The sequence below is a fragment of the Notothenia rossii genome, assembly GCF_949606895.1.
Source record: "Notothenia rossii genome assembly, chromosome: 7".
Taxonomy (NCBI): domain Eukaryota; kingdom Metazoa; phylum Chordata; class Actinopteri; order Perciformes; family Nototheniidae; genus Notothenia; species Notothenia rossii.
Window position 1 is genome coordinate 68,357,196 of NC_136905.1, and position 23,920 is coordinate 68,381,115.

Genomic DNA, 23,920 nt, shown 5'->3' on the forward strand with positions numbered 1-23,920 from the left:
CTTAACATTTTCAACAATGGACTTTTACTTTCAAATCCAGTGTTTTCAGTGTGCTATCACTACTCTTACTCATGCTAAATCTGAATTCTTGATAATGTTTAGCCTTTACCTGGTAATGACACTTAAAGATTTGCAGTGCATTTGCAAAAATTGAGGGGTTTTCACTCTGAGAAGCCATCAAGTCTGCAATTAAATGTAATAAGTAGTTCATAAAGTTTTGTGGTAAAATCTAGTTGAAAAATCCCTTTGCTTCATGCTCTATCTTTTCAGTAGGTTGGGTGGCTGGAGGAGGATAACTTATTATTGATATACAAAGCCTATGGAGGGCTTTATCAACCCTTAATGAAGCCACTATTCCACTAATAAACACTGAAATGTTCTTATCATATAATAATTGTAATAGGCCCCGTTAAATAAGAAAAATGTATGTATAAATGTAACCTCGACAAGCCTTTAATGGCAACAGAAAGAGTTATATTTCGTTTTTTGGATGGCTGGTTTTGTAACCTATTTAACAGGACAATTTGGCAGTTATAGGTTATTGATAGGATTAGGCATCTGTATTTGGATGTTCTATTGTGCTCCTATATCAAATAAATAATACTATGAGTATTAGGACACAGCCTAAATAAAAATGTACTTTCTGGCCACGGTGCATCCTCTCTGCCTCTCCCATCACACTCCAGCAGCAACACTGAGCTGCTCTCTGAAATGTGAAGCTGTACCAGTGATTTAAAAAGAAAAAGGGGTGAGCCAGGGTCCGCGTGAGAGGCAGGGGGTGAGGCTGCTGAGGAATTGGCGGCCTCTGTCCGTGTGAATCGGAAAGGAGATTAGGGGCTTATTAGCGGCCCGGGGAGAAGTGTAACTTGTTGGGAGTGAGCGGGCAGAAACCCTGCGACATCTCCAGCCGAGAACAGTCCGAGGCATTGTCTCACCTAATTATGGCCGATGGACTTCTTTTTGTTTGCCTCTCGGCATGCCTGTCCGATTCCCTCTTTGCCCGGCCACTAGCTCCGACAACACTGAAGTGTGCTAATTAGAAAAGAAATGGTCCAAGTAATTATGTCAGCTCTCATTAAAGGCGATGACAATGAGCAATATTACTTTTACGCAATGTTTTGTGTATGGGACCCTGCTTCCAACGCTCATTCAATGGAAAACATGCCCGGTAGCCTGGAAAAAAACTCTCACGTCGGAGCTGCTTACATGTCGCAGCCGAGAGTTGATGCACTCTGTACGTTGAGGAACTGCCCTAATTAAAAGTTGGACCAAAAAGCACAAAAGTTATCCGCTTTGTCTGCACTCATTATCAGTCAAGAGGACGTCAAATAAAAAAGCAATCGTCTTTTCATTTTAAAACTTTATTATACAACTTCAGAAATTGAAAAAAATGTAAATCATGTTTAAAATAGAAGGAAGAATAAATAGGGAACATTTGATCAAGGCTTGCCTACAAGGGACAGAAAGTCAGAAAGAGGTGGTACATCACTTTGAGTTTCTGTGGATGTAAAGGCGTCTGTCTAGGAGGACAGCAGGTAGAGACCTCAGCCTCCAGGGAGCATTTCTGCTTCAATTAAAGGTTTTTGAAATGTGTAGTGAAGGTCTGAACATGTTCACAGCATACTGTTTGATGTATAGAACTAATTCACCTTTCAGTGCCCACATTTGTTGTTGCTTGTAGAAAATAAAAATAAAAACGTCACTTCTTGGGCCTCTCCAATATGTTCAGGAACTTCCCCCTGGTCATTTCTCGGGCTGAAAACAAGAAGACACATCACATATTAAAATGATGTTCAGGTTAATAGATATATTTTTTATTATGCTGGTAAGATACTCCAGTATGCTTCACACCCTCCCAACAACCCTTCATAAGTTGGGTAAATCAGTCAGTCTTCCACAACATTTGCCTGCAGCTCTCACCACTTCAGAACTGTTGTTTAAAAATGCAAAGCATGTATTTAATATCTACAGTGTCACACCGCGGGGTAATTTATACAAACATCTGTTCATTCAGGACATGGAAAACAAGATAAGATGGAAGCGTAGCCACCAAAGAGTCTTGTGATTTGCTTTATCGCCGTCTCAATGTAGTGAGGCACAAGTACTCAGACCTACGCGTGCATGAGAGTGTGTGTTCGTGTGACTGCAGGAGGAGTGCGTAGAGATTATTATTATCAAAATTAACCTCAACTAGTGAACATGTAATATAACCATGTTTAAAAAAAGCGAATAATAAATAGCAAAATAATTAAAAGATAGATGTAAAGCAATAATCGTTTAAGCAAAAATAAGACTAAAAGTAGTAAATATGCCTATTAAGCCAAAGGAATACATTTGAGGGGCCATGTTAGGAAATACACAATACCATTGTTAATATGTTGTGAAAACATTTCTCTGATTGTTGCTATTTTATTTATTTATGTATTTAATGTTAGATATGCTTATTGTATTCCTTCAAATAAAAAAAACAAGTTAAAATTAAACAATCTAAGAAGAAAAAACAATCCGGTGAATAAATACAGTATTGTATTCAAATGTATTTGAAGCTACAGATATGATTTCTTTTGTTTTAAAGGAAACTTAAAGGAACCAAGTACTCTGTCTTTAGCTCCGTTTCCTTACTCCGTTTATTAGTGTTTGATGGTTGAGTTTGCAGATATATTTGACACTGTTCTAACATGACATAATGCTAGATATGTCCCTGGATTTTGCATTATATTTGTCGTAAAATGCTTATATCGCACATTGGCTTTTGAGTTTTTCTCCCAAAGGCCATTTTTAGTAATCTCTGTAAATGAATGTACCAATGATTATAACACAATCAATTGGTATTATAGTATATATGGTATTGTATTTTCCAGCTTCACTCTTTTTCTCCATCTTGTAAAGTCTGTGATGCAAATATAACACATTACTAAAGGCTCTACACAGCAGCATGTTTGGTTGGGATTCAGTAAACAACAACACAACTACGTGACACAGACACCGCCCTGCTGAAGGCTCTTTGTGAGGGTGGTCTTCACTGGGAGAGCAATAACTGGCTCTCAGACCTCCCTGCAGCGTCATTAGAAACCCTGAGATGCACCATCCAGGTAACAGTAATCACTCTTTGTTCAGATAAGAATAGGACACGGCTGCTCTACAATTTGTATGAGCTGCCGAGATCATCAGCGACTCTGATCAGTTTCTAACTGACCTTGCTCATCAGCCAAATACAAGACAACAGAGCAGCAGAGAGAGGGAGGATATCAACCGGGCATCTAGCAGAAAGTCATCCACCGTCCTGACGCCTACAAGAAGAATATGATCACAATGTCAGCTGGCTGCTGCTGCTGTCTGCCTGTGTGAAGCCCCCTCCCCTCTCCGCCTCCTCCGCCCACAGCGGCTAATGAAAAAGCCGGGCCAGTTAGTAATTTAGATGAGTTGCCCGGTGTGGAATGATAATGGTGCATCTGGGCGTGGGGGCCACGTCACCTTGAGGTGTCCCTCATTAGGTTAAAGATGATGCTAATTGGAATGGGATGGATTCACTCTGCACTTTGCTGTCTCTTCAAATCACCCTAAACAAAGTCATCAGGGGACCCCGGGACGTGCATAGGGTGCCTTAGATTGAAATACAGCCATCAAAATAAAGCGAGGGAAAGCAATTACTTCGGGATGACCCTCATGCCGCAAGTGCTCTGATGTCACTTCCTTATTAGGAGCAGTTACACTAGGAAAGGTAAAGGATACTTTTCATTTAAAAAAGGTACCATGCTTCACTCTCTCTCTCTTGTTATCACTTTCCCCGTCTCTTGATGAGCCCAAACTGTAAAACGGATCAGGATGGCTGGGCCCCTCCTCCCGAGACCCCTCGCCCCGCTGAGCGTCTAATTACGGTTCAGCTCAGACTCCCACCGCTCAGACAGAAATATTACTGATACCATCACGTTAAAGACCCCATTAAACATAAATCAGTGCTCAAGTTACGATGTGTGCCCCTCTTTTTCTGAAAGGGAAATATGGGGGAAGGTGTTCAGCAGGTTATTACAGAATATGAAATAATGCATGCTGGATGAACTCCAGCTAAAAGCATACATAGTAAGACCACCGAAAGAGCTACAATAGGAGTTATTCACAAAAAAAGGGTGTTACTAATAACACTAACAATGTACTTTTTCTAATATATGCATTACAATACCTCGTAATATGGGACTCAAAAAAAGTTCCTATGTTTGACTGAGGTGGAAAGTTTGTGTGGTGACAAAAGCTTAACGGGGCAAAGTGCAAAGCAAAAGGATTTTGCACCAAGCATGCAACTTAAATCTCCTCTGAAGACACGAAAGATTGTGACGGAAAAAGAAGGTAAATATGTCTGGAGCCTTGACAAAATGTAATCTTCTCAAAGAAACGTATGAAAGAAACATTAATGCCTGATTTTCATCACGCTTTCCTAGTATTTGTATAATTGACGTTTGACTGACACTCATTGCAGCCTTTTCTGTTGAATGGCACCGGACATGACAATTATCTTCATAATGATAGTGGATGATACAATGCATTCACTCACTTTCTTTTGCTGATCTGGATTTGTGTTATCCATTATTATTATTATTATTATTATATTTATTCATGCTACATTAGAATAGGGAACTTAGCTTTTATGACATATGAGAACATGCTACACCAGTACAATGAAACTGGAGCAGCTAAATGGCATTCAGCCATCAATGGTTTAATCATTAACAACTGTAACGTGTCAAATTATCTTCCGTGAAAAAGACCTCTACAATAACAGGTAGCATAAATGTCAAAATAGACTTCTCTTGGTTAAAAACCTGTGAGAAATTATTGATTTCAATTCAAATGTTGAACTTTACTGCACTAGCTTGTTCTACATGTTATTTTATTGAATATATGATCTATAAACAATTTATTCTATAAGTGATTTGTAAAATGTACATAAATAGATGAAGGTAAACACTGAAAAACACACACACACACACACACACACACACACACACACACACACACACACACACACACACACACACACACACACACACACACACACACACACACACACACACACACACACACACACACACACACACACACACACACACACACACACACACACACACACACACACACACACACACACACACACACACACACACACACACACACACACACACACACACACACGGGGAGATCAATACTGATTAGTGGGACTTTTAGAGATTTGTTTAGTTGATTAGAAAGGTCAATTACTAATTTTGCACTAAGTTAATCAGCATCTTGTTTCCACTGCCATCCGTACTAAATGACACCTTATGGATTGTGAGGGCCATCTCCTGGCCCTGTTGATTTGTTGCTAATCTAATTATCATTCTGCACGATCTGGTCTGAGATTCCATCGCCGTATGCCGTGATACTTTAGCAACACAGCCACATTATACAGAATATAACAATTCAACATATATCTACATTGCCGTCCATTGTTATCTTTAAAGGTCCCATGTCATGGCCATTTCCACTGATCATAATTCCATTGTTGAGGTCTACTAGAATAGATTTATATTGTGCAATTTTCCAAACTCACTTTGGTTTCTCATACAGCATCTCTGTAAACTACGTGTATTCACTGAATTTCACTCTGCCTTTAACGGCTCGCTGTAGCTCCAATAGCTCCAGCCCCCACCCTCCCTGTGAGCACAGTGTGCTCTGATTGGTCGGGACGTTGTGAATTGCGCTAAGCTCCGTGGAGGTGTGGTTTCCTTGTTAAGCGATACACAGCGAAACACAGCCAAACTCATCCTGAGCACACACAAAGTCACAGCCGAAGTAAAAACAATAAGTGTGGCTTGATATTGAGTAAGAAAAAGGTTGCTAAACGCTGTGAGAATGGGTCTGCAGAGAGAATTTCGCTGCGATCCCAACTGTCTGTTATCAGCCTGCAGCCAGGGAGGAGAGATCAGCAGAGCTGCATGCACTGAGTGTGTGTGTGAGGAAGTCCGTGGATTGGTCAATTTGGACCAATCAGCAGGGGCTTAACGTAACGGCTCCGCGGACGTAAAGTAACGGCTCCACGGATTGGTCCATTTGGTTCCGGGAAACGCACGACATCATGAGTTACCCGGAAGAATCAAATGGACAGTGACGTATCTCCAACGAGGCGTTTTGGGGAGGTATTTTCTGTGTTAGAGTTTTACTCGCTACAGGGTGTACTTTGAGGGTTTTTGACTCTGCAGACCGTTTACATGCATAAAAACCTTCATAACACACAAGAGGACGGGTAATAACCGGAAAAGCATGACATGGGAGTTTTAAAAGATCCCATGTCATGGCCATTTCTACTGATCATAATTCCATTGTTGAGGTCTACTAGAATAGATTTATACTGTGCAATTTTCCAAACTCACATTGGTTTCTCATACAGCATCTCTGTATAGTATGTGTATTCACTCTCTGTCCTAAACGGCTTGTTGGAGCTCCTGCCCCCGCCCTCCCTGTGAGCCCACTGTGCTCTGATTGGTCAGCTCGCCCACTCTGTTCTGATGAGTCCACCACCTTTACAGCGGAACATCAGTGGTTATGTGTTACAATGGCGTTAGCAACCAGAAAATGACACCAGCAATGACAAACAGATGAGAATGCTGCGTGGGGTCTGGGTGCCCTGTTGGCGGGACGTTGCGGGCCTCGCTGCTGGAGCGGACAGTGTGAGCTGGTTTGCTGTTGTTGTTTCATCATTTATATCCGTAAATAGACACATTATGTAAAACAGAGCTTAGGTTATCATAAGAATGAGGACGTCTGAGAGCAGATAAAGGAAGAGCATGCTGAAGGCTCCTATATCTGCAAATCCAACATCAGACCAGTAATCCTCTGGCTGCAGATTTCACCCTGGGTAATGCTGCTGAGGCACAACACAACAATGGAGATTAACCTATATCTGCAAACAGCTAAATATGCCCCGAGGCTATTTAAAATGATGCCCTTTTAGCAAATATTTTAACAGCAAGTTATGCTAAAAGGCAAATTCATTCCATATTTTGATAACTTTTGATACTGAGATATTTCTAGTATTTGGATTGAGTCAAACAATGAATACATGAAAAACTAAGTCACGCTTTTTTCGGAGAATTCAATCTGGGAAAATAAGAAAAATAGTCTGAATGACGAAATAGAAGTGATGTACAGAAAAATATGTATGGTAGAGATGTTTATCTTGTTTTACATATTATGATGTTACCTCGCCATACAGCAAGGATTAAAACTACTAACATTTTGTGGTGTAACCAAAATATGTCTATAATTTTCTGCCCTGGCACCTCCTGCTCATTGAGCGAATCCCCGGTGGCTCAGATGTAAATACTTGGCGGTGTAACATCTTACTTTTCCTGGTTTACGGTGAGTGATCTGGATGTCATTGTCACGGCCCACTCCCAGCCCCCCCCCCACCACTCCCCTGTGTATTAAATGAGAGCAATCATCGCTTCGCCCCCCGCACAACACCCCCCCGCCCCCCGATGGCACGCTCCCGGTGAGCCTCTAGACCCCTGTTAGCTCCAAAGACAGATGACCACCTGGGTTAACTGGAGTCCTGGACCCCCGCCCTGACTGCCCCAATTCACTTTCATTAAGAGTTAAGAGGACTTATCTGACCCCCTCTGCCCATCTCCGGGAGCTGCTCAGCTATTACGGGCTGTAAGCTTTATTTAATAGATTTAACATCCTCTTTCACCGCCGTCCTCCCCGGGGGGGGACGAGGGGATGACACACACCAACACACAAGCGAAGAAACACTCGGAAGCACACGCATACCGCCGCCGACCCCCCCCCCCCCACAGCACACCCCCCCCGCCATGCAACACATACACCTGACGCTCATGTTTGTGTTCAAAATTCAATTACCCACTTATTGATACTTCACAGGGATATTTAAGATGCAGACACGAGCTGTGATTTCCCAGGGGAGCCACTGGTTCCTCTTTATGTCCCAACCGAGAGGCTCCCCCCACCCCCCACCCCTCATCCTCTCCTCCGATGCATTTTTGCCTGGCTGACACACACCCACACACACTCACACACCAAAACAAACACATCTGCACCTCCCAACCCCTGCCCCAGCCGACGCCTGTTCAAGAGGTGTCCTTATTAATAGGCAATCAGTCAAAAATCATTCATTAAAAAGCCTAAAAGGTTTTACACCCGCGCCATGATTAGCTGGGAAAGAAAATCCAATGAATTCCTAATGCCTTTATGGAAATGAGGTGTCATTTCCGATCTGCTCATGGAGGCGGCAGGCAGGCAGAACTGAAGAGCGGTGTGTGTGTGTGTGTGTGTGTGTGTGTGTGTGTGTGTGTGTGTGTGTGTGTGTGTGTGTGTGTGTGTGTGTGTCTGCCTCTGCTTTCACACAGCTCTAACACTGATCCTGCCTGAGATATGGACAGGCTTTATCAGATACAGCTGCAACCTGCTACTTGTGTCAGCCAGTTGTAAAATGTGTGTGGAGCCGCTGTAGATTTTCCAACCATGGTACATCACTATAGTAGCGGCTCTTTTCTCAGTCAGCACGCCCAATTATTTGAAAAGATATAACTATGGGAGCCAATTTGAGAAAACTCGCCCCACCAGGCTCAAGGTTACTACACATTACGATGATAAAAACCCGAGCTTCAAAAACGGAACCATCCTTGAGGCTTATTTCCCTTTCCTCACACAGATTGTGTCCCCTTCAAATAGATACGCCACAATGCTGCCATTCATTGCAACCATGAGCCCCAAAGAGACACAGGAGAGTTAAAGAGGAGTAGTAGAGGTGAAGAGGAGGAAGGCAAGAGGCGGTGAGGAGGCATCCCCTGTTCCTCATTCAGCTGCTCTCAGCTCAGGCACTTCATAACGGCCCGCCCCGCGGTCAGCCGCCTGATGGATTGATGGAGGCACATTAGCACCGGTGGGGCCCGGTGAATGCAATCATATTCAGCAGCGGCTTGATTCTAATAGGCCGGAGATTGATCCTGAGGGTGAGGAGGCGGGGGTGAACGCGGGCCCATTAGGAGCTGTCAGGGCAGGGCGACCTTCAGTCTCACCTTCACACAGGGAGACGCAATAGGGGTCAGGGTGGGTCCACGCCATGTGTCATAATCAGAGGAGAGGTGCTCTGTAGAGCTACAACAGGTGGTCTACAGAGCACAATGTGAGACGCTGTTTTAACCGAGATATCACAGTTTTAAACACTGTTATATTGTTATTTCTTTTCCTGGCCTTAAAGATATTAGTGGGAACTATGGACATTTAAAAAAACAAAAAACATTCAGGATAGTCCTGTGGCCTAAGGCGGGCCAAGAATATCAGTCAAATTAACTCTTTCCGAGATCAGAGAACAAGAGTGGATTGTACAACTCAAATGTGTGATGTCATAAAGTTTCAAGCCTGGTACCGCTCCCTCGACAATGAATTGGCCAAAATGAGGTGGTGTTCACAGATAGGCAGCAAGGGAAGTGTTCCGAGTATATGGATACATTTCCTGGGTCAGAAAAGAAAACAATACAACAGAAGAAAGCTAATTTGGGTATATACAAAATTTGGTTCCGCAAAATCAGGTGTTCTTCTCACGTTCTTTGTTTGGGACTTTATACTTGATGACATCACAAGTTTAAAACGTACTTGTATACTTTATGTTTTTTTCTAATGCGTTTGATTTTTAATATTCCATAGTTAATATCCAATATTTCATAAATTAGATTTTTTTTTTTTTTTTTAAGTGTTTCATTTTTTTTTAAAAAGGCTACATTATCCGCTTTATCCAACCCCTAACATTTTAATGCACATTTATTTCTACAATTTCTGCCAAGGGAAAACTTGGGAGCTGGCCCATATACTAGCCTATGTGGAGGCATCTCCTAAAAAGCCCCACACTTGAAATATAATCCATGATCAGAAATGAGGTAATCACTCAAAAACGTGACTCGGTCCTACAAGTGCTGTAGTCCACTCGTCGGCAGTCACATCTTTCTAATATTCTGTTATTGGTTTAAATGTGTTAACGAGCGAAGGCTACCCTGGAAACATTTCCTAATCAACAGCCCACCCTACACAGAGAAGAGTTAAATGGTAGTCGGTAGCCCTGAGCCCACAAGTGTGATAGAGCCCCATCTCCGGCAGTGTGGTGCGCGTCAGCACGGCCCTCCAGCGCGTCCCAAAGGAACACTCAGCTTTCAATTACCTCCAATAACAGCACTTATCAGAGTCCTCAGCTCTCCCCGGAGACTCAGGGCTTGATGCCCGCGCTCAGCAGCCCACGACAGGAGCATTCATCACGGGGTGGAGTAGCAGCTGTGGCCTGAGGAAGAGGCACGCGTCAAACCCCTCTGGGACTAGAGCGGGCAAGCGTCACTCAGACATCATTGGGGGTGCTGGTGGAGGAGGGGGGGGGGATTAAGGGAGTGTTACAACCCCCCGTCACTTCCATGTTAATACTGATGTACAAATATGTGTGTACAACAGTATGTAGAGTGCAAAATGTGCAAAAAGGGCAGAAACCAACACTGTCTTGGTATGTTTGAAGCACAGGGGGGAAATGGCGTCCTTGTAATAATGTTTGGTCCCGGTCCTCTTTCTAACTGCAGTAGGGGAGTTTCACTGCTTGATTGTTCTGTGCCCATTAACCAGCTTCCCTTTTTAATGGTCCACATGTTGAAGGGGGAGGGGTAGTAAATCCTATCCCCCTGCCCTCAATCTGAGTCTGAGGAGTCTCGTTTACGGGTACTGAAGAGTGCACAAACATGATGAAAAAGTAGCTGAGATTTACAAGGCCTTCCCTGACAGCCAGGAAAAGGAGAAAATTAAACCAGAGAGCATTAAACAGGCACCCATTACAGGGCTGCTCCGACACCCATAATAACCATCATTGTGTCCCGTCATCGCAGGGAACATGACATGATTGCAAAGCCTGCCGGCCTGCACATGTGACAGCTAATGTCTTCATACCAGCCAGATTACATGCTTCTGTGGGTTGGTGGGGGAGATTAGACACTTTTACAACTAAATGAATTTGTGACTTATGGTCTATGCAAATACAACACATGCTACACAATCTACAGCCTGATGTCATGTGTTTACTCTTATCTAGGCCTCCTGTGGTATGTTCATTTGGATATGTGTGCATTATACCATTGCAGACCACAGTTCAATCACTCAGGAGTCAACTCCCTTGCCTACACATTTGATGATGTTCTTTTTCCCTTCATGCATCTCTCAAATTTCAAAGCCAAATGATGTTCTACATAACTTTATTCATAAGTACAAGCTGTCTTAATGGAGTTTTACAAAGCAGTCAAATGTGCAAGATTTGAAAACCTTACTATCAACATCACATCATTGTGCCTTGAATATGACCCAGGGGGAAAAAAACATTAACATGTATTTATATCTTCCCATTAAGAGGGAAGGCTATATCACAATTCTTCATTGCTTTTTCACTGGAAATTCCCATTTGTCTCTTAGAGCACTTAGCTCTCTAATCCACATGGATTATGACAATGGAGCCAGTGGAGAATGGATTAAACACTAGATTGTACATCAATCAAATGCTTTAGCACTTGTTGTGGGCATGCCCCTGTTTTCCTACCTTTTCCCCTCTGACAAGATTGACCTAAATACACCTTTACAAAAGGTCTCAATTCAAACTATTTATGCTATTTCATAGAACTGGAGAGCTGATTTAAAATGGCTGGTTCCAATTTTGATCCATTATGTTATTGGATTCAAAGTAAACATATGAGCCTATGTGCAGTCAGCTTGTTTGGGTCTTGAAAGTGAAAGCTAATATGGAAGCTGTGAAATCAACTAGCTACAAGAAAGACTATGAGCACCATCTAGTGGTGACGTGGACCAACTTGCATCTGTTTATGGAACATTTGCATACTTTTCACTTAAATTGTATTCAAGTGAAAATGGAACCAAACATTTATATATGAACCTTTTTAACGTCAGGTGTGTGATGTTCAGGTACTTACACTCCTCCAGGCCCAGCTGGTAAGCGAGGTTCTGAAGTCCTTTGACCTTCTCCATCAGGTTGGCTGTGGTCAGACTACCCAGCTCTACAGAAGGATAACAGGAGCTATAATGAAAACTCAACGTGTAACTAGTTTCAGCAAATGTGATCCCATTTGATAGGATTATACTATTTTCGTCTACTTTCTCCCTGTTCAAAAAACAATTGAAATTGTTACAAAAAAAAAAATTGTTGTACATTACCTTTCAACATTTCAATGTCCTCACTCTCTAGTTCAGCCATCCATTTAGGGGGCGAATTATTGATAGGCTGTGATGTAAGACACAAGAAATGTTTCAGTGAACAAGATTTATAGATGGGGCCTATACAGTATATCATAGTATGTCAAGCCTATTTAATTATCTAGTTTGTAAATCAAAAGTAGCCACAGTGAATTTAACTCACGTTTTTACAAGATGCAGCAAATTCTGCAACTCCAGGCACTGTGTGAGAGATTACAGGATAATTAAGATCATACTGTAGCAACGTAGGACACAATCTCATGGACAGTAATCACAGGAACAGAGAGGGGATGTAGACTTACAGCGCTCCGGCCACAGGTCAGGTGACGCTCTGTCCAACTTCTCAAAACTCAGCAAAGAGCCCTCAAAATCGTCACCTATCAGAACACAAAATATACTTCTTTTTTTGGTTTCACACTCTTTATGTGGAAAATACATTCATTGTACAGCAATAATGTAATGTAAGAGTTTTAGAAAGAATAAAAGTAAAGACAATAATAAAGTTACTGTGTATGTTTAATTCTCAATTACTGTGTTGAACCAATATAGCTGGCATTATATAACATTGTGGACAGTATTGTGCCTAACATCTGACTAAAACTACATTTTCAAACGAAAAAGTTGTGCCTTTAATGAGGAAAACGTCAGGAGTTGTAAATAATAAAAGTATAACAACATAACACACAATGTTAGTGTGTTTTATCAGATGTGAAAATATATTGCCTATATATTGATTAAAATACTACATAAATTAAAATGCTTACATACTTAATACATAGTTCGATTATATGTAAGTTATGTCGAAATGTAATACATTGCCATACTTTAGGGTAGCACACAAACATGTCTACGAAAGTCATCAACATGGAAGACAACTACATGGAAATAAATACAGTCATACCTTAATGTTTTTAATAAATTATAAATTCTACATCAGTCCTAAACATTAGTGTTGTTAACAAGACAAAAGCATGAACATCGACTGACTATTGGAGTGAAACCCATGACTGATCACGTTATTGTGAATGAAAACATTTGGGCGTTACACAAATGATAAACAAAGCAGATTTAGCCTGTTAATAGCAGGGCAGCAAGCTTCTGAGATTAGCTATGTGTGTAGCTGGAAGCAGTTTTGTTGGTCAGTGTGAACGATGGTTCACGCTTATCGTCTCTTCCCTTTACATTGGTCAGCAACAACACTGGGGCTAGTGAAGGCTTTGGCAACGTAATAAACATCTCCAAACATTACAAATACAGCGTTAATATATGTTTTCTGTCGCCTTGGTATGTCCTTGTGTGTAGGCATAGGAGTTGCTAAAGATATAATGTCCTCAAACATGTCTAATTTAAATGTTATACACAACATAGCAGGGTAAGGAATTAGAATTTACCTCCATTTGGAGACGCCATCTTCAAAACACACACGTGACTAACGACAGCCAATCACAGCAGCCGTCCCCAGAGTTGACGTCTAGCGGTGTTCTTAACCAACTTCCCACCAGGAAGAGCGCCGTTACTCCATAAAGACTGAATACATAGGTACATACCTATGGTACATACATAGGCATCAAAGTGAATTCAAGATGCATTAAATACATTACATGTTTTTGAATGGGTGGGGTCAGTTGATACATTAACTTTCAAGGAATAAACGCCCCCTTTGACTACATGAATAAGTAAAGCTCCAAGCAATCTATAATATATAATCAAATGGTCCCTATTTTCATGTTGAAAACTACTGAATTACATACCTTTTACTTTCGTTTGGGAAACACCCTATATTTATAAATGTAAAATAGTTTTTGAGAATTAGACTGTAAGCAGGAATGTATACATCTTGGAAGTTATTACATTTCAAGGACTAATTAGTAATGGTATTCATGATCGCATATACATGATCACAGACAAACTGATAAAAGAGTTCAGATCAGAGTTGGTCTTATTTTTGTTTTAAGTCTGTCTTGGGTTATTTTAAAGAGCCATTGCAATTGTACATTGCTATAAGCAATGATTTCATGTATTTATTTGTGACATATCTTGTGATAATGATACTCATTATTCCTGAATATCTTAGCCATTTTTTGGGAGAGATTAAATAAAATATAACAATCAAAAAGTATAATAGTAACAAAAAGTCATCATAATCTAGTCTGGAGAAAAAACAAACACATTTGGAGCAGTTTCTTTTTTGTCGATAGTGTATGAACCAAAGTAACCACAGATTACAAGAATATCACAGTTTATTCATCATACTGAAATGTGACACGAGTCACTAGTAGTTTTACAAAGTAAAAACAGAAACAAGTACTTGATAGCACTGATCGCTAAATACAATTCAAAAATACTGGGCACTACGATCAAGATAAACACAAACAAAATACAGTCTCCGATAGCCTATAACTACGTACCAAACAGTGTTTCGTTAAAAGTCACCAACACTGAGATGCAGCATTTGAAACGTTTTTAGAGTTATTTTACTAGCTCCTTACAGGCACTTGAGCTTATTGTGACATACAGTACGCACATTGTATTTCTTTAAGTCCAAGATATGAGATGTGGAGTTAGTTAAGGCAGCTTGGTGAACATTATTGTCTAGATCTGTATTCCTAAATACTTCACAACACTCTGGCATTTATATTGCACTGATTCAGATCATTCTCATAAAGCACTCTTTACACATGACATGCTTTAATACTCAACAATAAGAAATGTTCTGACACTCAATAATACATGAATTGGTAGAGATTCTATGGTAGTGTGTGCAGTCAGTACATTATGTAAAATAAGACCAGAAGTCCCTCATAGTCAGACCAGTTCTACATTAAAATAAAATCTGTCTTCTTCGTGCAAAGCTGACTAGAACTCCCAGGAGTCCATCCACTTCAGGCCGGCCATGGCGCTGCCTGGCTCGTGTGCCAGAGGACCCTTCATGCCGTAGGAGAGCGGATGAAACAGGTAGAAACTGAAGCAAAGAGATTGATTAAAAGGATTTATACAAAGTCAAACAAGCGATCGTAACAAATTAAAAAAAGGTTATGAGGTAATCTAAACCTAGCTTGCTGTTTTCCTAGCTTCTAATCTTTGTGCTAAGCTAAACACTTGCTGGCTGTAGCTTTAGCCTTAAAAGAAAAATATGAGACTGGTATAGATCTTCCCATCGATCTCTTGATTTTAAAAAACAAAATATGTTTTGTTTATATTTTTGTTCAGTATTTAATCACAAGAAACCTGGTTAAATGCATTGACATCACAGACTGAATCTCATCTGATTATGAAGTTTCTCTATATTCATCTCACCTGTAAAGAATACTGAAGAGAAGAACCATCTGCCCGAGTCTCTGCAGCCAATCACAATAAGGCCGGCGAATTAGAAGGTCAGTGCTTTTCAACAGAATGTCAAATGTAATTCCTGTGAAAAACAAACACAATGCTTTTAACCCTCGGACCAACATGACGGTGACATCATGACAACATTAATCAAGGGTCTTTGAAAGTCTGAAAGTGTGGGCCCACATCGGATAAAACTCGGTCATAAACCTTATGATTCTAAGTTCTGGAGTGAAATGTAGTTTTTTTTTGCAATAATATCTGAGCCAATTTATGGACGTTAAATCACAATTGATCAATCATACTGTATGTGTAAAAAAAGAAACTCACAATCTTTTTCCGTCCAAAATTATTGTCATTAATTTATTGCTATAATAAGAGTATTTATTCAAGAGGTATGGCCAGAAATGTGTTTTACGTGGTCAGTCTTTAAACTCCCAAAGTGTCCCAAAGTCCAAGTGGATCTATCTTTGCCTTACATCTCTCCCTCCTCGCTCCCTAAAAACACCTCTTGCAGGACCGCCCTTCCCTACAGGCCAATCATGCAGGCTGCATGGGGCCCCGCCTTGCGCAGGGGGCCCCGCCCAGAGGGCCTCAGCTGCTGTGCGCAGTTCTCGGCTCAGTTCTCCGCTCAGTTCTCCGCGCACCCCCCGCGAGAGTGAGAGGTGACAAGGGGAGCACGTCTATAACCCGACACCGTTGCAATGAATCGACATCTGACCAATCACGGCTTTGATACGGCCACTAGTGCAGGTGAAGAGATGTCGGTGAAAATAAAGTTTCAGTCCGGCGCAAGCAAGAGGGAAAAAAAACCAAACATGAAGAAACTAGAGCATCACTCGAAGGTGGGTTATTGTATGAGTCAAATGTGCAACTTGCGAATGTTGTATACTGTAAGTCAAATTGCCATATTAAAACATCAGCTGCAATTCACGACATGAAGAAGGCAGTCTCTGCATAGCATATAGGCCCTAGGAGATGCAGTTATTTCCAGCATTCTTTATTTAACGTTCATTCAAGTATGTTATGCCTTTTATCTGCTAATGTACAGGAGGAAGAGTGATAAACTGTCTGTCTACTTGGCTTACATAACAGTTAAGGTTAACGGCCTAAAAAACATGGAGCATTTTTTCCCCTTTTATTCATTTTTATCTCAATTTGCACATTTCATGGTGATGCTCAGCCTCCCCCCTTAACTCCTAACAGTCATCATCATGTCAACCACAACACAGAGAATTACTGATGGAAATGTGTCTGTAGTTGTTGATACATTGCTGACAGAGGGAACTACATTTGAATACAGATTTAAGAAATATCAGTTCTTGAGCATGTCATAAGCATGTTTTGTCCTGACTATATTACAACTATATTATAATAAAATAATATGGTATTTATTATTGAATTGATTATGATTATTATTATTAGTAGAAGTAGTTTATTTGCATTAATTATATTTTAATCTTTTTGAGGCTAGTATTTGGCAGGAAACGCAGACGTATTCACCTGTAAACGCATACTGAACAACATACATGCACATTTACCTCACTGTATAAAAAAGTAACTGTGTTGATAATAATAATAAACAGGAATTATATTTGCAAAGTGGCCTACTTTGTTTCCAAAAAAATGTTTTCACTCCTGTCGGTTGGGGCCTCATCCCACAATATCGCTTGGGGCCCCAAGTTAGCCAGGGGCGGCCCTAACCTCTTGTTCTATATAATGGAGGAAGCTAAAATAAAGTATGAATGGTACCTGTGAGCATGCTACTGAAGAGCATTGCAGGGAAGTAATGGTGGTAGTAGAGGATACGGCCCATCGTATAGAAAGGTGCATAGTGCAGCAGCCAGGCGAGGAACAGCAGTCCTCCTTCTCTCATGAGAACATGAGAATGCTCTGAAACACAATGTGGAGAACACACCAATTATTTGTCACATATATTTGCTTTTAAATGCTTCAGTTACCACGTATCTGTATTTCTGGCCATTATCATACCTATTCTTTTTTGGCTCAATGAGAAACCTCTTTTGAGGGCTATAGCTGCCACTGCCGACATGATAGGATACAATCCCAAACTAGCCAAATGTATCCACCAAACCACCTAAAAGAAAAAAGTATAAAATCATGAGTGTATTAACATGTTTTTCTAAGGGAAGAGTGACAACAGAAAAAGATGGGGCATGTTTAAGATGGACTTACGGGGTTCCCCAGCAGGTAAACACGATACTCTGTGTCATTCACTCCAGAAAACCTCAGACCCTTTACAGAAATGAACCGAGAACATTTGTATTTTAATTTTATTAAGCTTTAACGTTTTCCAAAAATGTACATTTGACCCCTAGATTACTCAACGCACCTGATAGTTGACTGGCCAATGCCAGGGTTTTGAGTTCATCTCATTGTCTTTGGGTTTCAGGCCACTGTTACCCTAGAAAAAAAGACACATTTTATGTCAATAAAGTGTCTCTGATTAAAATCATACCGCACTGACGGATTGTCACCGTTTCTTACTCTTATCATCACAATGTGGGACTCCAGTAAGATCTCCAGGAAATGGGGCTTCAGCACAGACAAACTAATGTTGGGCACTGAAAGAGGGGGAAAAGGATTACGTTGATTAGTGTTTAACATCATGAAGAGTAGAAAAGATCATAGGAGTACAAAGAATTGTATGTTTTTCTTACAGCTGGGGTTGATATGATCTTCAATGTTCCACTGAGAGCTGGGAGTCTCCTTTAAGTAGGGACTACAGGTCACCTCCACCTGTTCCCAGCCCCTGAACAGAAGGAAAATGGTGTCCTTGACTGTCTATACACATGACGCATCTTGAATAGAAAAGGAGGAGCAGTCTAAACTTTTTTTTTACCACTTTGGGAGAGTCTTTCCAGAGGAGTAAAGCACACAGCCGGTAGCTCGGTGCAGGAAGCGCACTTTGCTACGCAGCACCTTCACCAGGTCCCCCTTACGGCCTCCACACACCTCCACCTGCCACAGGTCGTTTTTGTCACCCGTGCCATTCTAAAAAGAGGCCAAAGGTGATGATGTGTTTTTAGACTTGAGGACATACAAATACGGCATATAATGGCATGCAATTAGAATGTAATACGCTTTAATGCACTATAATAATGATGATGATAAGATGGTGCCGGTGATGATGGCTGCCGTGTCTTTGGCTCCTCTCCAACTCTGCCTATTTTTCGGTTTATTTCAGTGTTTGCTTACTTCGTTGTGTGCTTTTCATAATTGTATTTGTTTTATGTCTTATATATATTCATGTTGCATTATTGGAGGAACCTGTGACTTTTTTCATTGCCATGTCTACACTGTGGCTCCTGTGCACATTCAAAGCCTTGAATCTTGAATCTAAGGCCATTAACTGTTTGGCATCAAAAAAGAAAACTTCACCCTGAGGTCTTCTTACATGTCACCCTTCAAATGTAAAGAGCCGTAAGGTGAAAAGAAGTAATGTTATGGGTGTACTCACAATGCCATATCCTGTAACCTGGAAGTGTTTCTTGGTCAGAGGGGCCTCATGGAGGTGACTGTGAAGGTTACGGGTTGTTCTGTAAAAACACGCACATTATTTGGATAAGAATGACATTGGATTCAAATCGATGGACAATTAACAATAGGTTTCATTGTACTGCTTTGTGGAGTCATTGTACGTACTCTACGTGCTCGAGTCTAATGATGTCTCCATGACGAACCAGGTCAGGTGTCCCAGATTGAGCTTAATAGAGACAAACAATAAGACGCTGATACATTGCTTCCTTATGGCTTAAATACATGCTATTGGTATCAGTAAATCAACCCCATGTGCTCACATTCATTTTCATCCGGTCTGTGAACGAGCCACAAGTTGTTGTAGTCTTTATGGAGGTAGGCTGTCACCTGTAAGGACATGGGAGGGAAAACTTTTTATTTACAATAACTATAAAAGGAAATAGCTAGTTATAATTATATTTGATAATGTTTCACACTGTAGCCTGACCTGCTGCTGCTTTGATCCCACTCCCTCTGGGTATAAGTGCCAATGAGAGTGCAGATATCCTCCAGCAATCCGGAGGTTTTTAATTGTGATGGTGGAGCCAAATGCCAGGTCTATACAAGGAGAACAACATCCACATTGTTACAAAACAAAAGAAACTAACACATTTTAATTAATCATAATTTTAGGCTTCAAAGAGCCATCAACACAAGGAACGGAGCATAAAGAATAGTCACTTTGTGAAGACAGCAAAATGTAAGCACACACATCAGTCTGCTTGTTAACATTACTAAGGGAAAGCCTACATTTCTTTAACCCCCTTTTCATTGTTTGATTTGTGTCTTAGTAAACACAGCAAACATAACAAACAACATAATGTGCTTTTATTCAAAGGTGTGTTTAGGACTCACACTCAGGCATGGATGCGTTGTGTAGATTGTTCCCGATCAGTCGGGACTGAAAGGCTGAACTGAAGAAACCATCTCCTGGTCCACTGGTGACAGAAAACAAAATCATGATGACCTCAACAACGTAGATACTGAGCACTATTGAGTGTGAGGTGAGGGGTAATATCAATCTGTATCTATAGTTTAACAGATCAGACGCACCTTTTGTTCAACACAACAAAGTGGATTGCAAATATTGTAACGTAGAGGAAAAGTGGAAACAGGATGAGACCAACAACCCGAGCCAGGAAGTGCTTTGCAATTTCAACCTGGAGCCAGGAAATAAACAAAAACAGTCAAACCTCAGGTGCTGCTCATCTACAATATCTGTAACAGTACCATTCAGAATATTCTGCTGTTTACCAGTGAGAGGCTCAGGTCTCCCAGAATTCTCCAGAGGTCCCAGATTGTGTTCAGTCCCACCAACAGAATGACAAACAGACCCACAAACTTCACCCCTAATGCCCCAGCAAGGTTTACACCCGTCAGTACCAACCACAGCCACCAGGAGGCAGCAAAGGGCCTAAGAACAACAGCAAGCAAGCAGGAACAAAATCAATGTACTGCTTACAACTGGAAAAACATGAGGACACATTACTATATTGTTTTAAGATGCATCTCATATACGTATACAGACTTCATACTGTGAACCTTTGCATATTCCTTGGACAATTTTGCACATTCCTGCACAAGTGACAACTTCTTAAAATCTGCATCAGTTATTTCGACTATATGTCAAGTATTTGTATTATAGTTTTCTCCTAATCTGAGATTTCCTTATTCACTATTTTACTGTTTTCTCACTATTTTAATGTTTTACATTAAAATACGAAAGCAAATTCCTTGGCCATGAAAACCTAAACTAAAACTCAAACTAGATTTGATTCTGTGTTGCTTTAGTAAGGCAAGGCAAGGCAAGTTTATTTATACAGCACTTTTCAACACAAGACAAATTCAAAGAGCTTTACAAAAAATGAAAGATATTAAGAAAATGGCATTTAAAATCAGTCATTAAAAAGAAAAGTTAATAAAATAAACATTAAAAGAAAAAATACATGGATGAAAGTTACAGTGCAGTCTAAGATATAAATAGTTCAATAAAAAGCAGCGACAAAAAGATAGTTATTGTAACCAGTTGGTAAAGACATTCTCCTCAATAAAGACAATTGTCCATATTTTATAACAAAACACAAGTCCACAACAGGTCGTTTCTATTTGTATGCCAAAAAAGTAAGCAGTTTTGAATTTAAATGATTTGATATAGGTTAAAAAAGTTATCACAAGCATTGCATTTGTACCTGAAAGACAGTGGAATCATTGTTGATTTTACTGTGTGCCAACTAATTGATTAATGGACTACTGACATAGTTTCACCACTGCATTGCATAAGACTAGATTGAAAATAAGCTAAATACAAAGTCTGAGTGGTGTCCTACCTGTATCTCTGCTGGTTGAACTTGACCATGCTCAGCACTGCTGCCATGATGAAGAACAAGAGTATAGGGTCTAACAGGATGTACTGGGAAATGGTGATAGAGCCAGTGTCTGTAGAAAGCAGTAAATTAATCACAAATTCATTCTCCTTATTCGAACAGCGTAATTTGAATTTAAAATAAATGCCCGTAAGGTACACACCATACTCTTCATGTGTCCAAAGAAACTGTTTATAAACAGCTTGACGGTCAGTCAATTGCAACTTTAACATGTTTTGAATTTGTGCAAACCTTTTAAACAAGGAGATTACTCACCAAATATGAGCAAGGTGGCAGTGATGAGGGCAGCAGTTTGAGACTGAGACAACTCCAGCACTATGAGGTAGGCAAAGATTGGGAGACAGGAGCCAAGCACGGCACAGAACTGTAAAGCAGGGGGGAGAACACACAAATAAGCAGCCTTAAAGGTGGGGTAAGTCATTCACTTCAGAAACACTTTTGTTATATTCCATGGAATGCTCTTAACATCCCGATAGCAATGAATACATGAAATGCTTTGACAATAAATACATTAAAAAAATGAATATGTGGAAGCCGTGGCGCTGTAAAAAGCACGACCAATCATCACAGCACAAACTTATCTTGTGCCCTCATTGGTCATGTGCACGTTCGTGTGTGTTGGAGGATGGGCTCTGTAAGGAAGTTTCGGCTGTGTAGTTTCAAATTATAGCGCACTCGAGCTGGTTTCTCCATTCTTACCTACCCATACCTTTAATGGCTTGTCCTTTTAAAATTGGGACAAAACAATATGAATACATTCAATATCCTTCTTAATCGATGAGACAAAAGCAGCTTTGCTTGTGTTGAAAGAAACATACCCCTCTCATCCCCCAGTAGTTGTGATGATCATATTTATCTCCAGGCTTTATGAAAGGAAAGGAGCCATCATAACCGGTCATGTACCCAGCAAGACCAATCAGCATCTGCAACACATTAATGGAGATCAATAATCATAATAAAGACGTTTTCCAGAAGACGCTATACAAAAGGGATAAGATCTCATCCCACCTTTCCAAGAGGAGGATGGACGTCAAAAAAGAAGGTCCTGTTGATGTAGTAGCTCCCCATCTTTCCAAAGTGTGTCTCATCCCAGCTGAAACACCAAAATGAGTCAGTGTTTTAAACATTGCAAATTATGATCCTACTTAATCTTTGTAGGCTACATGCATGACTTTAACTCACCATACATGAGGGGGCTCTGTTATCTTGTAGAGGCGTGTGGAGAAAGACAGCCCCACCAGCAACATCAGCAGCACCCTGCTTGGAGGATCCTTACTGAGATTTCCTCTGGTGGAAAACTGAGCACCATTTGAAGACTGGGTGTCATTTTCTGACAAATGTCCAGCAGTGTGACTGTGTTTGTCTTTTGACAAAGAGGTGGATGGGGCTTGGAGAGTCTTTTCTGAGGTGAGACATATTTTCCTGTTTCGTAGTGTTGAAGTGTCCCCTGTTTTGTTCCATTGTGTTATGCATTCTTCTTTTGCCATGAGGAAAGGCAACCTGTAATAAATGGACCAGATCCCCTTCCAGACCGGGAGAGTCCACTTCCCACCAGTATATTTAAATAGCTAAAGTTGATATCTGGATGAACTGTATTGTCTGGGACTAATATCTAAATTGAGCATAGCTAGTTTTTAGCAAGATGTAATACTTGAGTAACAGGTGTGAGTCGTCAACATTGCAACGTAATAAAAAAGGCGATATTGACAGAGAATGTCTCACCTTTCCTAGTCAACAAATGATCACACATACTATTTTTGTTACAGTGTAGCCAGGCTATTGATACAATTTTAACGATAAAATCATACTTATCCTAGCTTGCTAACCAAGTGTCCAATGGCTAAATGTCGGCATTCCTCACAAAAAAATATGATCATTGTTAAAGGTCTCTATCGGCTCAAACAGTTAAAAGATTTACATTAGCAACACAGCGATAGCACGGGAGGTTGCAGTTCGACTCAAACACGTATTAAGCGAGGTGGTTTCTGGGAAATGTATTCCACTGCGTAATTTAGGTTGACTTGGTGGGTGAGGTGTAAACACATTTACCCAGAATCCATCTGGAATATCTTCTCGTCCCCGTTTAACCAATGGGGGAATTATTATGGTAGAGATGGAAAAGTAGTGGTGTGCAGTGCTATTTGGCCACAAGAGGGCGATATAGTATAATACATAATTTGTAATACTAACAAAGATGCTTTATGAAACTAACTTGTTTCTCTCTCTTCTGTTGTGTAGAATGTAATCCACCTGGCATTCCCTCTCCCAAGTTCTAACTTTATCTAGACTGGGTTCATACTGTATCTGTAGTCAAATACCTTAAAAATACTGGTAAATAGTTTAAAATGAGTGCTTTTGCTCAAGTTTTCTGTATATACAATTTAAAT

The 23,920-nt window shown here is 40.6% G+C and overlaps 2 protein-coding genes across 2 annotated transcripts; both read right to left on the bottom strand.

Moving 5' to 3' along the window:
* Window positions 1–1,345: 1,345 nt before the first annotated feature.
* On the bottom strand, window positions 1,346–13,803 carry lin52 (lin-52 DREAM MuvB core complex component). The gene is made up of 6 exons (XM_079693578.1): window positions 13,674–13,803; window positions 12,585–12,659; window positions 12,446–12,483; window positions 12,244–12,310; window positions 12,003–12,086; window positions 1,346–1,755 (listed from the first exon to the last, which is right to left on the bottom strand). The coding sequence occupies exons 1-6, from the start codon at window positions 13,690–13,692 to the stop codon at window positions 1,700–1,702; spliced, it is 339 nt and encodes a 112-aa protein (XP_079549704.1). The 5' UTR covers window positions 13,693–13,803; the 3' UTR covers window positions 1,346–1,699.
* Window positions 13,804–14,504: 701 nt separating this feature from the next.
* Window positions 14,505–23,550, bottom strand: pomt2 (protein-O-mannosyltransferase 2). Its single transcript, XM_079640633.1, has 21 exons — window positions 22,716–23,550; window positions 22,542–22,626; window positions 22,352–22,456; window positions 21,789–21,897; window positions 21,477–21,585; window positions 20,404–20,563; window positions 20,203–20,309; window positions 20,005–20,087; window positions 19,598–19,707; window positions 19,431–19,497; window positions 19,276–19,336; window positions 19,091–19,169; window positions 18,473–18,624; window positions 18,291–18,382; window positions 18,118–18,194; window positions 17,963–18,034; window positions 17,806–17,865; window positions 17,602–17,707; window positions 17,362–17,502; window positions 15,580–15,691; window positions 14,505–15,244 (listed from the first exon to the last, which is right to left on the bottom strand). Exons 1-21 carry the CDS (start codon window positions 23,018–23,020, stop codon window positions 15,139–15,141), a joined length of 2,298 nt encoding a protein of 765 aa, XP_079496759.1. The 5' UTR covers window positions 23,021–23,550; the 3' UTR covers window positions 14,505–15,138.
* Between the last annotated feature and the right edge of the window lie 370 nt (window positions 23,551–23,920).

Bases quoted from the DNA above. Each gene is read 5' to 3' on its own strand.
- lin52 (XM_079693578.1), bottom strand. The intron at 12,484-12,584 runs GTAAGTCTACAT...TCTCTCACACAG, and splicing joins TGACCTGTGGCCGGAGCGCT to TGCCTGGAGTTGCAGAATTT. The intron at 12,311-12,445 runs GTGAGTTAAATT...CTTACATCACAG, and splicing joins TTGCTGCATCTTGTAAAAAC to CCTATCAATAATTCGCCCCC.
- pomt2 (XM_079640633.1), bottom strand. From the start codon at position 23,020: ATGGCAAAAGAAGAATGCATAACACAATGGAACAAAACAGGGGACACT. The intron at 22,627-22,715 runs GTGAGTTAAAGT...TTGGTGTTTCAG, and splicing joins ACAGAGCCCCCTCATGTATG to CTGGGATGAGACACACTTTG. The intron at 20,088-20,202 runs GTGCGTCTGATC...TTCTGTCACCAG, and splicing joins TTTGTTGTGTTGAACAAAAG to TGGACCAGGAGATGGTTTCT.